Consider the following 15291-nt stretch of genomic DNA (forward strand, 5'->3'; position numbering starts at 1 on the left):
TTTTAAAACCGATTCCTGTCAAAGCCACACCCCTCTAACGCCCTTACTTATTCTGACGCTGTGATTGGTCCGTTTCCAACACGCATGCAAGATTTCATGCAGATGAAACAAAGTGCCTTCTAGTATCATAGGTATGTTGTCTAAATCTAATATCTTAGCTTGAGTGAAATGTAAACTATTGAATATTACGTCATTTCTAAGTATGACAGCACATATTCCTGATTTAAAAAGAAAAAGGAAAAGAAAAAGGGATAATATTTAACTGTTCTTAGCTTCTTAAAGGGAAGAACTGTCCGGAATCCCGTCTGTATTGAAACACTAGTTTCTACATAGAACCTTTAAGATTCATAGATTCTCTCAGAAACACTCTGACACAACACAAATACAAAAAATTAATAGGATAATAATAATAATAATAATAATAATAATAATAATAATAATAATAATAATAATTACCCCTACAATCTATTAAAGGAGCTGTCCAGTGTCCAGTCACATATCAGTCCACCTTTGAGTTTGTAAAGTACTTAAATTAAGAATTGCACCAAGTAGCAATATTTCAATGTATAAGTTAAAATAAACAAATAAATAATTAAATAAATGCCTTAAAATGTGCCCTTAACCTGTAGTTGGTTTACTGACTGACCTATAAATAAATTACATGTAATGAAATCAACTACTTCATTTACTGACACACTGTCATTTCACATTTTTAAAAATATATTTTTAATAAATAATTGAATCGCATTGAACGATTATTATTTATTTAATTTCATTTCTTTCGGTGGTCTGTGTTCACCAGGCATGGGCCAACTGACATGAAATACACTGTTTGCAATGGCACGTGTAAACGAGAGGTATAAACTACTACTCAGTCAGCGAAATGCCGGACATGTGGTGTTTCCTGTTGATTTTTCAACATGTTACTAATTGGTGAAGCTATGAAGCACCTCATTCTAGAGTTGTAGAGAATTGTTGTGCAGTTGCAACATATGGCTTGTGTTCAACTGGTGGAAGAGGCTGCCCGTGTAACTCAGCAACAGAAGCTTCCAGAGTCTCACTCAGGCACTGTGAGGATGCTATTATCAGATCAATATCTAATCTAATCTCTGTGTTTTCTTAAAAATTGAAGACGTGTGGATTTGTCTCACAGACACTCATGTTCCTGCATGGATCTCATCATGGATGGAAGCTAATCACCTAAAACTAAACCTCAGCAAGACCGACCTGCTCCACGTACTCTATATCTCTGAGGATGGTTCACCAGGTCAAGAACAAAACATGTCCAGACCAGTGAGCCCATGATGAGACCTCAAATTCCTACACATTCTTCTGGATCTGGTCCTGGATTCATTCAATGGAGACATTTCAGCAGGTTTCTAGCAGCTATGATCACTCAAGTGCAGTCAGATAAGGCATATTGTCCAAGAATGTGGTTAAAACTTTGTGCAGATCACACTTATGACCCACAAACAATGCTAAATGTGCTCACATTCAATACCAGTATCATTATTTTCAAACATAAGGGCAGGGAAGTCTTCAGATCTCGATCCATCGATCCACGATTCAGTGATATTCATGCTCAGAAGCACACCTCTGGTTTTTTCTTACCTCCTGATTCTGGATTAATGTTCCATGAACGTGTCCCAGTTGCGTTGAGACTCCTGTAGGAAATTGGTGGATGATTTATTGCTGCTATCAAGGCTGAGTTTTCTTTATGCCTTCACATTATTACAATATTTGGCTACAGATGAAGTTTAGTCAGCATCCTGTGGACGAAGAATGAGAACCTCTCTCATTGTGTCTGGATGAACTGGAAATCATGCCGATCGATACGGCCCGGGACAGGTCAATCCTTACTCGTGTCACGTCAAACCTTACTCTTTTCATTGTCTGTGTGTGGTTTATTCAGACTTGAGTCAGAATAAATCACTGATCTAAAGTCAGACTTAAGAAGTGATCTTGGTTCTTTCCACCAAGACACTTGAACAGTAGCGTAGATACTGACCAAGAATTTATTTATTTATTTATTTATTTATTTATTTATTTACAAAAAAAAAGCTACTTAAATATATCAGTCTTCAGAATTTATGAAGTTTCTGACAATTTCAACTCATATTAATGCATAAAGCTTTTTGAGCATGACTGTCATGCCAGGTGTATAGTGTTTGCTGTTATGATCACTGTTATCGTCCTAGTGTGAGTTTACATCATGCAGGAGCTCCAGGTCAGGATCAGTGCGGTAATGTGTCCTGCTTTCTGTCCTTGAAGCTATAGAGGGCAGTGATCGCTCAGTGGTCAAGGTTTTTTTATGAGTGAAATATTGTGAATTGACAAAGAACCACTGACGTGCTCACACAACCTCCAGACGGATGAGAAATTTAAGGAGAACCAGTGGCTGTGTTATGCGTGTGTGTGTTGCCGTGGTTTGGCGCCACTTAGTTTGTACACTTAGAAAGAAGCATCGCTACACATCAATACCTCAGTTCTTCTGACAGATCATCTTTATCCTATGATGAAACATTTCTCTCCTGTTGGGCATGGTCTCTTCCAGGTTGACTCCGCCCCATCCACAAAGCATGAGGGCTCACTGAATGGGGAGGAAAATGGTGTAAATCATATGCAAAGACTTTCACACTCATGGGACCTCAACCCAATGGACGAATTTGGAGTGATGTCTTCGACAGCGCTCTATACCACCATCATCACAAGAGCAGCTAAGGAAGAAGGCTATTCATGGCTCTGGTACAGCTTCAGAGACGTGTAGAATCGATTCCAAGAAGCACTGAAGCACTTTTGGCGGCTCAGCACGTTACTAAAAAAAAAAAATTGCGCATATATTATATTATATTATGTTTTTTGCATTAGTGTGTCAGTAGAGAAGAAGGTTTCTATAAAAATGAAATCAATCTTCAAGGTTGTATGGAATTCAGGTCTACAGAGGAACCATAGCAGATCCTCAAAGATGCATGGATCGCAAAGATGTATTTTTTTTTTTTAATATCAAACACTATTTTGTTTATTTGACTGTTAGTTGGTTGTCATAAAGGTAACGATTTTGTATGCTGGCTAGACAGCTAGCTAACTGGTTCTTGCATTTTATTTTCCTGTGTGTAAAATTGTCTTTAAGGCATTAAGAGGGCATTTGGGAAATACTATGATTCAGCTTTTTTTTCTCATCTATTAAAAAAAAAAGAAGAAAGAAAGTATGTTGAAAGTAATCAAAAAAGAAAGTAATCATTTATTCAAGAGAAATTTCAATAGACATGATATTCTTCTGTGGAAAATGTAAGTACACCCTTGGCCCCAGAAGCAAATATTGCCCCCTTTAGCATTAATAACTTCTTGTAGGCATTTTGCATAATTGTCCACCAGGCTTGCTGGAATGTTTGACCACTCTTCCATGTAATATTCTTTCAGTTGTAAGATGTTTGAGGGTGTTCTTGCATGTCCTGCCCATCTCAAATCCCCCCACAACATTTCAAATCCAGTCATTGACTAGGCCATTCCATATCCCTCCATTTCTTTTATTTTTGATCCATTCATTGGTGGAATTGCTCATGTGCTTAGGATCATTATCCTATTGAAGCGTAAATTTTTGGTTCAACTTCAACTTCCGGACAGTTGGCCTCGGATTATCTTCAATCGCTCTTTGATATGATGCAGAATTCATAGTTGAATCAATGAATGAAAGCTGTCCAGTCCCTGAGGCAGAGAAGCAACCCCAAACCATAACATTTCCACCACCGTGCTTCACCACCAGTTGGTATGAGGTGCTTCTCCTGAAAAGCTGTCTTTGGTCAGCTCCAAACATGTCTGCTATTACTGTGGCCAAACAACTCTATCTTTGATTCGTCTGTCCAGAGCACATTATTCCAAAAGGCCTGGTCTTTACCTATATGCTTATTGGCAAACTGTAGTCTTGCGAAGGCTTTTTCCTGGCTCGCCGCCCGTGCAGCTCAAATCTGTGCAATCTCTTTCTGTTTGTAGACGCATGCACTCTGACACCAACAGTTGCGAGACTTACTAGCAGATCCTGTGATGAAATTTTGGGGCTCTTGGAGACTTCTTTTTGCATCTGCTCTTGGACTGAATTTGCTGGGATGGCCAGTCCTGGACAAATTGGCAGTCATATGAAGTCTGCACCATTTGTAGATTTCAAATAATTTGGAGATCTTTTTAAATCCCTTTCCAGACTCATAGGCATCGACAACCTTTTTTTTCTGAATGCCTTAGAGAACTCTTTAGATCTTGGCATGATGACACCACACACCTCAATAACAAAGAAACACCAGACATAAGGCAGGTTCCAGCTGCACTTCCTAAGCAGGTTCTGATCACTGCCACCCAATCTTGAACACCTGATTCTAATTTTATGGATTTGAAGGCGTGCTACATGTAGGGGTGTATTTACTTTTTCCACATGACTGAATCGGTATTTTTATTTTAAAATGTGAAAATCACTGCAAAATATCACTTCAGTGTGTCAACTGATAGCGTGTATCACCTTTATTAATAGGCACTGTTTCAAAGAGGATCAAATGTTTGGTTGTCCAAGTATGTCAAAAAAGCCAACAATTCCCATGGGGTGTACTTATTTTTTTTCACACGACTGTAGGAAAAGTATCAACTTCAGGGTGATTAAACCACTCTTAAACCACAGCAATCTGCCAATGATTACATCTCTGATTTATTAATGATCACCGCGTTGTACGTTTTATCCATTTGCAGCTACCTTCAATGTCGAGGAACATCCGTGAAACAAGTTACTTCCGCTTACATTGTAGCACCCATCAGTGCTCGTCCCACTTGTTTCTTTCTCTTTCAAGAATCTGTGTATGAGCTGCTTCTATATTCTATAGATAATGTATTAGAACGAGAGCACTAATATAAACCTGTAATTTGTAGCTACATTACTGTACTGCTGCTGACTATTACAGAGCTGCTGTTATGGAAAATGAATCAACACCTTCTGACCAATCAGAATATAGAAAAATCAGAAGCAATCAAAGTAAACAAAAAGTGAAATGGCTATCTGTTGAGCGGAAACATCTCAGCACTGCATGATGTAGGAGGAACGAGAAATGAGAAGCTGAGCTTGTAGATGAACAATCTGTTCTCTAGCATGAGTTATTTGTAATTTTGTGTAAGTCTCTCTCTCTCTCTCTCTCTCTCTCTCTCTCTCTGTCTCGCTCTCTCTCACTTGGGTATATATATAGGGATACAGGTAATAGGAACAATCTGTGCTAAGGTGATATGTTTGTTTCCATGTCAAGAGGCCAGAGCATCTTACTTACAATATGACAAAGTTATATATTAATATAAATCTACTCAGAAGTTCATGTATATTGCAGTTTATTCAGATCAATAATCTCAGTTGCATTGGCTCTGACTAAAGCCAAGATTTCTGCCGTGGCCTCTACTGAGCATCAAGATTGAACACATTCACGTCATGTTCATTTTCAGGAACTTAAATACCCGTAAGCGTATCGTCAGCCTTGTTTCATCATTAATCGTGGAGTAGTTTTGACGGTGTAGACGTCGAGAGGCATCGGGTGAAACATAACATTTAATTATAAATAAAATGCCTTTCTGTCGAGTGAATAACTGTCCAAAATGTAAATGTGCTATCATTTCTACAGTTAAAATGTGGCCCAGGGAGTTTTATTGTAGAAGGAAATATAAAAAAAAAAAAAAAAAAAAAAAAACAAGATGCAATAAACAGGAAGCCTTAAGGAAAATAAAAGGTAATAAAGAAAATGAAATAAAAAAAAAAACAAAGGCCCATAATAAGTAAAATAATTTTTAACAGGAAGTGATAACCAGTAATGATGTACATCATTTAAAAAAAATAATGAAAATAAAATTGGACTGTTGGGATAATTATTAGAAATAATAATATGATTCAATTTTGGACGTTTAGACTATATTACAAACTAATTAAAGAAAGTATTAAATATTAAGAGTTGTTAAATGTAAGTCCTTATAGCACTAAAGCAAAAGGTTTAGATGTGGATCTGGAGGTGAGCCAGTTACCATCAGGAGTCATGTGATTAGCTGAATGGTGTCCACTTGTGTACAATTAAATTGTCACATGACCTCAATATAGATCCGGCCATTCCTTGAAGAACCTCGGGTACGTCTCAACCAGCTCCCAAGTTCACTAGGTAGTGAATCAATATATGGTGTGCATGAGTTCGGGCACTGGCAAGGACCCTGGCTCACTACACATTGGGACACCGATAACCCAATTTCCGGCGACACGACTCACGTACTTGGGTTGCAAAACGTCACCAAAAATTAAAAACGTAAAAATATTTAAGATTTATATGTCATATAAACTTGTTAGCTTAATCACACGTATTTCTGTTATATTAAATCAAGCAGGACCATAGGCACGCTAAAAAAATCTCTTTAAACACTTAAAAGTCGTTAGACTCAAACAAACCGTATGTAGAATGTAAAATCACTCACGTGAGTAATCATTTGAGAGCTACAACGACAAAGTTGGCCGAGAGTTTTTTGTCCCACTTTTTTTTTTTTTTTTCGAGCTGAGAGGCTTCGGAATATATGACGTCATTTTCAGTAAGCGAACATAGTGAGCATCGATGCTCCCTGGTTGTTGCGGTGCACTGTGGGATATTTTAGTGTGCGAACGCTGCAGTACACTGGAAGGATCGTGTGATTGAGACAGCCCTTAAAATGGCCGACTACAGAACTAGGGAGCTGATTGAGACACACCCCTAGAGTGTGTTAGAGGCCATATCTAAACAAACAACATCATGAACACCAAGGCACAAAGTTCTGGAAAAGTACAAGGGTGAGTAAAATAAAAACCTTAATTACTGTCTGTCTGTCTGCCCGTGCATGTCTGAGAACCTTGTAAGCGTAGTTCCTCAAGAAGGACTGGTTAAATGGAATTGTTAAATAAGTATCCGATGTAATGATTAGATTTTGCAAATGATCCAAACAGAGTCAAAGTCCCAGTAAGGTCAAATGTGAGAAATATATATATATATATATATATATATATATATATATATATATATATATATATATTTTTTTTTTTTTTTTCTTCAATAGCTTCCTTCCTGTTTGTTATACAGAGATGTTACATTTATGTACACATTTATGTTCAGGAACCCAAGGCCCATTGTCTGACTGTCTAAGATTTTTGCCATCAGTCCGTCTGTCTGTTCGTCAGTCCATCAGTATGAATCTCATTAGTGCAATATTTAAAAATAAAATATATATATACATACACACTGTAAGTGGATAACGTCGTATGAACTGACTACATTTTGGCACTGATCCAAACATCGCCAAGGTGTATTTTAAGGATATTTGAGGCTTATAAATTAGTAACAAGATGGACTAAACTTGTTGGTCCATTGTCCAACATAATCTCCATTTCAATTCAATGCAAGTGTTTAAGCACTCAGTGAGTGTCAGGATTACTAGTAAACATTTGATGAACTTTATGTCACACTTTTAAGGTTTTCATTTGACTCACTCTCATATCAATCAGGGCTCTCATAAAAATCAGACAGGTTTACCACATCCACTAAAGGAAAATAAACAATGTACGTTTACTCCTACAGCTCCTTCAGTTACTACTACTAGTGTGAACTGAAACCTGACTAAAATTCTACATTTTACAACGGTTTACTTATGATGTATAAACTGGAGTTTAGTCCAAAACTGTTCATTGTATTTCTTCAAAATCAGGAAGAATACCAAGTTTTCAAGGAGAAATTTCTAATACCGTGGTAAGCTTTAAAATTGTACTCGATATGTCATAGGTAATAATATTTGGTCAGGCCGTACGGGACTTCGCTGAGTTTTTTGTGATTGTTGCGTCCTAAAATACTTGATTGTGCTACAACTTTTTGAAAACGTTCGCCATGTCATTTGTAGAGGTTTTTTTTTTTTTTTTGTGCATATTTTGGAGGAAAACGACTTGAGTTGCGAAATTGCAATTGCACAAAATTGTCGCACGGGCTCTCTCACAGTGATGTTTACAGTCAAATGAGACCTTTTAGCTGTACTCATGAATCAAAGAGGGCTTTGGCCGAATGCGTGTTGTGATGATGTCACATGATGCATCTTGGCCCAAATCTGCAGAAAATCTACAGTCATTTTTGAAAAATCTGCGAATACTGCAGAGTTTCCTTGACTGGGCGTTAATTTTCTGCGATCGCAAAATCATAGAGTCCTGGAGGGACTGTTTGGTACCTGTGTTTTACGAAACGTTGTTTTATTTTCATTTGAATGATTAAAAACAGGATTAATTCAGTCACGTTGGAGAAATCAGGGCTTTCTGGAACTGATCTATTACTTACATCTAAAAGCTGTTATCAAAGTGCTGCTTTTTTCAAGATCAGTGAGATGCTAGTGTTGGTCTGATCACATATAAACCATACTGTTAGTGAAAAATAAAGCACTCTAAAGTGAGTCAAGCACTCAATTTTGACGAGTTAAAAAAAAAAATCTATTTTCTCTTATTATCTTCATAGAGAATGGAAGATATTTGCTTTCTATCGCGTTCAGCCTTGTTATTAATGTCGATCTTTCGTGAATTTCGCAACGCATCATTTAACCCAGTTTCTCCTCAATGCCTGTTTGGCTTTATGACAGTCTCATTTACACAGATGTAACTACTCATTTTTTCCAATGTGGTCAGAGGCGTTCTTTTCGATTGCTCAGATACAACTTGGGAGTGGATCTTAATTCTTTACCATGTGTTAACGTAATTATTGTAATGGAATATCAAGGTGACTCCGGTGTATTATCTATGCATTGTGGTGCGTTGTATGACTTTCAGTCAAACTGACAAAAGTAAGTTACAGGGTCAGCAAGTTGATGCTCATTAGCATATCTACAGCGCCCTCCACTAATATTGGCACCCCTGGTAAATATGAGCAAAGAAGGCTGTGAAGATGTGTTTTTATTGTTTAACTTTTTGATCTTTTGTTCAAAAAATTCACAAAAATACTCGGCTCTCATGGATATCAAACAGTTGCAAACACAACGCAGGTTTATTAAAAATATCTTTGTTAAATATAGGTATGCAACAATTATTGGCACCCTTTTAGTCAATACTTTGTGCTATCTTGCTTTGCCAGGATAACAGCTCTGAGTCTTCTCCTATAACGCCTGATGAGGTTGGAGAATACATGGCGAGGGATCTGAGAGCGTTCCTCCGTACAGAATCTCTCCAGATCCTTCACATTTCAAGGTCCACGCTGGTGGACTCTCCTCTTCAGTTCACCCCACAGGTTTTCTATGGGGTTCAGGTCAGGGGACTGGGATGATCATGGCAGGACCTTGATTTTGTGGTCAGTAAACCATTTTTGTGTTGATTTTGATGGATGTTTTGGATCATCGTCCTGCTGGAAGATCCAACCACGGCCCATTTGAAGCTTTCAGTCAGAGGCAGTCAGGTTTTCATTTAATATCTGTTGATATTTGATGGAGTCCATGATGCCATGTATCCTAACAAAATGTCCAGGTCCTCTGGCAGAAAAACAGCCCCAAAACATTAAAGATCCTCCTCCATATTTAACCGTGGGCATGAGGTACTTTTCCATATGGCTACCTCTCTGTGTGCACCAAAACCACCTCTGGTGTTTACCACCAAAAAGCTCTATTTTGGTTTCGTCTGACCACAGAACCCGATCCCATTTGAAGCTCCAGTAGTGTCGGCACACTGAAGACGCTCGAGTTTGTTTTTGGATGAGAGTAGAGGCTTTTTTCTTGAAACCCTTCCAAACATCTTGTGGTGATGTCGGTGACTTCGGATTGTAGTTTTGGAGACTTTCTGACCCCGAGACGCATCTAACTTCTGCAGTTCTCCAGCTGTGATCCTTGGAGATTTTTTATCCACTCGAACCATCCTCTTCACAGTGCGTTGAGACGATACAGACACACGTCCAATTCCAGGTCGATTCATAACATTTCCAGTTGACTGGAACTTCTTCATTATTGCCCTGATGGTAGAAATGTGCATCTTCAATGCTTGTGCTATTTTCTTATAGCCACTAACCATTGTGTGAAGCTCAACAACCTTTTACTGCACATCACAGCTATACTCCTTGGTCTTACCCATGGTTATGAATGACTAAGGGAATTTGGCCTTTGTGTTAACTCATATATTTATACCCCTGTGAAACAGGAAGTCATGGTAGAACAATTTCCTGTTTCTAGTCACCCAGGTGTACTAAAAAAAAAAAAAATGTAAAATATCAATGCAAATATACTTCAAATATATTTTTCATCATATGAATTCATACTGGTGCCAATAATTGTTGCACATCTGTAATTCACAAAGATATATTTTTTTGATAAAGCTGAGTTTTGATAAAGAGCAGAGTATTTTGGTGAACAAAATATCAGTAGGTTAAACAATAAAGACAATTTTTCACAGCCTTCTTTGCTCATATTTACCAAGGGTGCCAATATTATTGGAAGGAACTGTATATCTATATATAAAGTAAATGCAGTGCACTTGTAGTAGCGGTATATTGTGCGTTAGCTACAGTTTGTTTTTCAAAACATCCGTTTTGAACATCAATCTTATTACTCCACCGTTTAGTCTGGACAAACGATTAAGCCCTTATTTACTAAAGGTTCATGTAGGTTGTGTTAAAATCTGAAAACTTGATAACCGGATCGAAGGAGTTTTACATGTTTGCTTTAATAATTATGCAGCTTGGGGGTGTTTTTTTTTTTTTTTTTTACCTAGAAGTGAAAAATACAGGGCAGCATTTATGAAAGCAGATGAGGTTTAAACACGTTGAGATCATGTGCAAAAATTCATACGACTGAAGGGCAGGTACTAAAGTTGCTAAAGCTCGGATTTCATCATTTTAAAACAAAATGCCACTATTATTACATTAAAGATTCTCTATTTTTACTTGACTGACTAAAATGAAATAAATGACTTCAAGTAGTTTTCGATTAGAACCGAAGAGAAGTCGTGATGAACTTGACGTATTCAGAAGCGTTAAGTAAAACCTCATGAAGCTGGTTGAGATACCGAGAGTGTGCAAAGATTTGTTAGGAATACTGTCCAGAATTGAGAGTATCATCTGTTTAACCTTATTCTTTGTCTCTGCATAATTAATATGTTAATCTGTAGCGAATTTATTCATTATTATTCTAAAAAAATATATCGAGAGAATAGTTTAAAAAATAATAATAAAAAAATAAGACCTTTTGAGAAGCTGTGTCCAATCTTTTGATTGGCTGTGCATTGTTTCATTCTTCTTATGTTTTACTTATCTGGCGTCACATTCAATTTAGCTTTTCATGGGATCTTTATAAATCATGTCAGTATTGTCTGAAAACCCCCCCAAAAAAACTCATTCTTGAATTAAATATAGTTTGATTAATGAGGCTATCGATAATGACTGGCAGACTCCGTTGGCTAAGCTAATAAAATATTGCTGCAACCAAATTGACAAAAAAATGTTATTTCTGCAATGGCAGCTCCAAATCTATAAACAGAAATCACGACTGAAAGTGGCGTTTGGCTGATGTAAACACTTTTCCCGCCTCTCCAGTCAGGAACATGAAATCCAATATAGAAATTGGACTATTATTGTTACTCCTACATGTTAACCATTTAGAAGCTTCATGGGATTTAACTGTACTCGGAGACATCTTGTTATTAATGAAATACACTGAGGGACTGATTCAACTTGATTAATGTCACTTTCAAGCGTAGTAGTGCAGCCAGACCCCATAAGTAGAAGCTAAACTGACTCTTGTAAATGTCAGATCTCTAAATAACAGGACGTTATTCTCAGCAATCTTATTTGTTATCGAAAACAACATGTTCTTGATAGAAAGATGCCTTGGTTTAAACGGAGTGGTTTCTCGTACTTTGTTTCCCATGCACTATATTTATTATTTTTCTTCGGCACCGTAGGTGCAAACATATTTCTTTTAGATTTTCATTCCTTCTAATACTTGCCTGTCGTACTGTGGGGCTAAAAACGGTTCTTGATAATTATTTATAACGGAAGCTCTGTTAGGAGTGCAGCTACCAAACATAGGTTTATATAAAAGTGCTCGTTCTAATGCATTTACATTTGGCTAGGCGCTCTTACCCAGAGTGACTTACATTTTATTTCATATTTATATCACTGAGCAGTTGAGGGTTAAGGGCCCAACAGTGGGTGGGATTTGAACTCATGACTTTCCAATCAGGAGTCCACTGTCTTAGCCGCTGAGCTACCACAGCCTTGTTGGAACATGGTATAGTTTCCATAGTAACAGGGACTTGTATGGTGAACGCTCTACATCAGTGGTCACCAACCCTCTTCCTTGAGATCTATCAACCTGCGGGTTTCATCTCCAACTAAAAATCTAACACACCTGTTTTAGATGATCAAGAACTTCTTAAAGCAATGATGAGATGATCAGGTCTGCACGATTATGATTGGAGCTAAAGTCTTCAGCAAAGTAGATCTCCAGGTATAGGGTTGGTGACCACTGCTCTACACAGCCTATCTATCTATATATCTATATCTATATATATCTATATCTATATATATATATGTATATATATCTATATATATATATATATATATATATATATATATATATATATATATATATATATATATATATATATATATATATATATATATATATAACTTACTAAAAGATTTTAAAACAGTGTTGTTGGTTGAAATAAAACCCGGCGTGGTGGCTGTATTTGTCCAAGCAACGCTGAAAGAAAATGAGTGTGTATTCAGAGGGCATGGGATTGATCTCAGCTAATGATAGCCATCACTGTCTTGTTGAGTTCAATTCTTCTTAGTCATTAAAAAATTATACCACAGTTTACTGTTGAATTCTTGAATAATCATGGAACCCAAATGGCCATGTCCCAAATGGGGCACATTTTATCTCCTGGTCCTCATTTGTAAAATAAGCGATTAAACCAACATGCAGTATATGAGATCGATTACCTCATTTATATAACTACCTAATTAGCTCATTTATATCGTAACTACACGTCATTTGAAACAGAACGACTGAATGAAGACAGCTGACTTCGTCCCGATGAGTTATATGAATTTGTCGGTGTGAACAACGTGAATTTTTTTTTTTTTGTTATTAATGAAATGATTACAAATTCCATTCATCTTCAGATGGAAAATGAAGATTAAGTTTTCATTGGAAACCACAACCAATTATTTCTAATTATCTCTCACTTGCAGCTGATAGGAACGATCTGTACGAGCGTTTGAGTGAGTAATGACACTGCGTCTGTAACTCTGTCGGGATCTCTGAACGGCCGAATGGCGAGCCATCATTAAAGAACACAAGAAGCAATGTTCTGGGATGTGATGAAGCTTTGAAGAGGACGTTTTCCATACGCTTGCTTTTACACCCTCATTCCCGTGATCAGTCCTGTAGGTCTGCGCTTCAACGACATGACAGATATGTGGACTTTGGGAGAAGGCCTTAGAAGAAGACGTGGTCGGGGTGTTAATGTAACTAGTACTTGTCGAAAGACCTCAGCAGGCTATATGTGGAGACGATGGCTACAAAGGTTGGGTAAAAAATGAAACCTTTGTGAGCTTACACGCTTACATACTGTGTGCGCTTTCGCATTAGCCGTCGTTTAGAAGCAATCCAGTACTGCAGGTGGCGCTATTAAAACTTCCTAAGCATGTAAGGACGTACATGAACAAATGCTAGAACGCAAGGAAGAGAGGAATTTTGTTCCATATCTAGAACAAGAAAAGGGACATACGATGCAGGTGATATATGAGATCATTAAATAGAATGAGTTTTGAGGATGCGGAACTTAGAATGGATTGGCTTGGGCATAACTAGTCTGTAAAGACCAATCACAGCGTGTTTGTCCGTAAAGTTTATCCAGCTACCACGTGCGTGCCATGGCGAGCAGGGCGGTCACGGAATCCAGGGAGTTGGATGCAATTGAAGAAAAGATTTAATTTTTTTATAACAAGACAAGTAAAAATACTTAGTGGTTAGCACGTCCGCCTCACACCTCCAGGGTCGGGGGTTCGATTCCCACCGTGGCCCTGTGTGTGCGGAGTTTGCATGTTCTCCCCGTGCTGCGGGGGTTTCCTCCGGGTACTCCGGTTTCCTCCCCCAGTCTAAAGACATGCATGGTAGGCTGATTGGCGTGTCTAAAGTGTCCGTAGTGTATGAATGGGTATGTGAGTGTGTATGTGATTGTGCCCTGTGATGGATTGCAACCCTGTCCAGGGTGTACCCCGACTTGTGCCCGATGCACCCTGGGATAGGCTCCAGGTTCCCCATGACCCTGAAAAGGATAAAGCGGTATAGAAGAAGGATGGATGGACAAGAAAAATTAAACAAAAAAGACTGGGAAAAAAAAAAAAACTGGAACAGCTAAAATAAGGAACTTAGACTACGGCTAGGCAAGACAACGTGAAAACAAAACGCACTCACAGTGCAAGTATAACACAACATACTAACAACTATATCAACTATGCACAAATACAATGCTCCACAACTAAGGAGAGAAAACACAGAACTTAAATTGGGAACTAATTGGGGGAACACAAAACAGGTGAGCACCATCAAGGAACGCTGTCAATAAATGAGTGAGGGTGACCTCTGGTGGTCTGGGGAGGAATTATTGATTGTGGACATGACAAAAGCCTCCACACATCATCGCTTTGCTGCACAATTACACCATATTGGTTGTGGAAGACAGCTAATTATGTTGTCTCAGAATGAACCATGCTGAAGCCTTGAGGATTGTATGTGAGTACATATTTAATTGGATATCATGATGAAATGATTTATACAGTGCCCTCCAATAATATTGGCACCCTTGGTAAATATGAGCAAAGAGGATTTTTGTGATTTGTTTGTTTAAAAGAAATTCACAAAAAAAAAAAAAGAAAAACACTCTGCTTTCATATATATCAAGCAATTGCAAACACAACACAGGTTTTAAAAAATATCTTTGTTAAATATTGATGTGGATTGGTTGACGTTCCGATCAGTAACACAGAGCCTTAACCGCTAAGCCACCACTGCCCCGGTTTGGAGGCTTTCTGACCCCTAGATGCAAATACCCTCTGCATTTCTCCAGCTGTGATCCTTGGAGATTTTTTGGCCACTCGAACCGTCCTCTTCACAGTGCGTTGAGACGATACAGACACACGTCCAATTCCAGGTCGATTCGTAACATTTCCAGTCGACTGGAACTTCTTAATTATTGCCCTGATGGTAGAAATGGGCATTTTCAATGCTTGTGCTATTTTCTCATAG

At 37.9% G+C, this 15291-nt stretch overlaps 1 protein-coding gene across 2 annotated transcripts in view; it reads left to right on the top strand.

Moving 5' to 3' along the window:
- ca10a (carbonic anhydrase Xa) overlaps positions 1-15291 on the top strand; it is a 211661-nt gene that overhangs the window by 2042 nt on the left and 194328 nt on the right. The window contains exon 1 of one of the 2 annotated variants that reach the window (XM_017482691.3): positions 14590-14778. The exons of the other annotated variant lie outside the window; for it this stretch is intronic. Within the exon in view, the coding sequence (XP_017338180.1) occupies positions 14748-14778 (31 nt within the window). The 5' untranslated portion in view covers positions 14590-14747. Of the gene's footprint in view, positions 1-14589; positions 14779-15291 lie in introns of those variants that run through there. 2 annotated transcript variants of the gene reach the window in all.

This window comes from Ictalurus punctatus, chromosome 13 (genome assembly GCF_001660625.3).
Source record: "Ictalurus punctatus breed USDA103 chromosome 13, Coco_2.0, whole genome shotgun sequence".
Classification (NCBI taxonomy): Eukaryota; Metazoa; Chordata; class Actinopteri; order Siluriformes; family Ictaluridae; genus Ictalurus; species Ictalurus punctatus.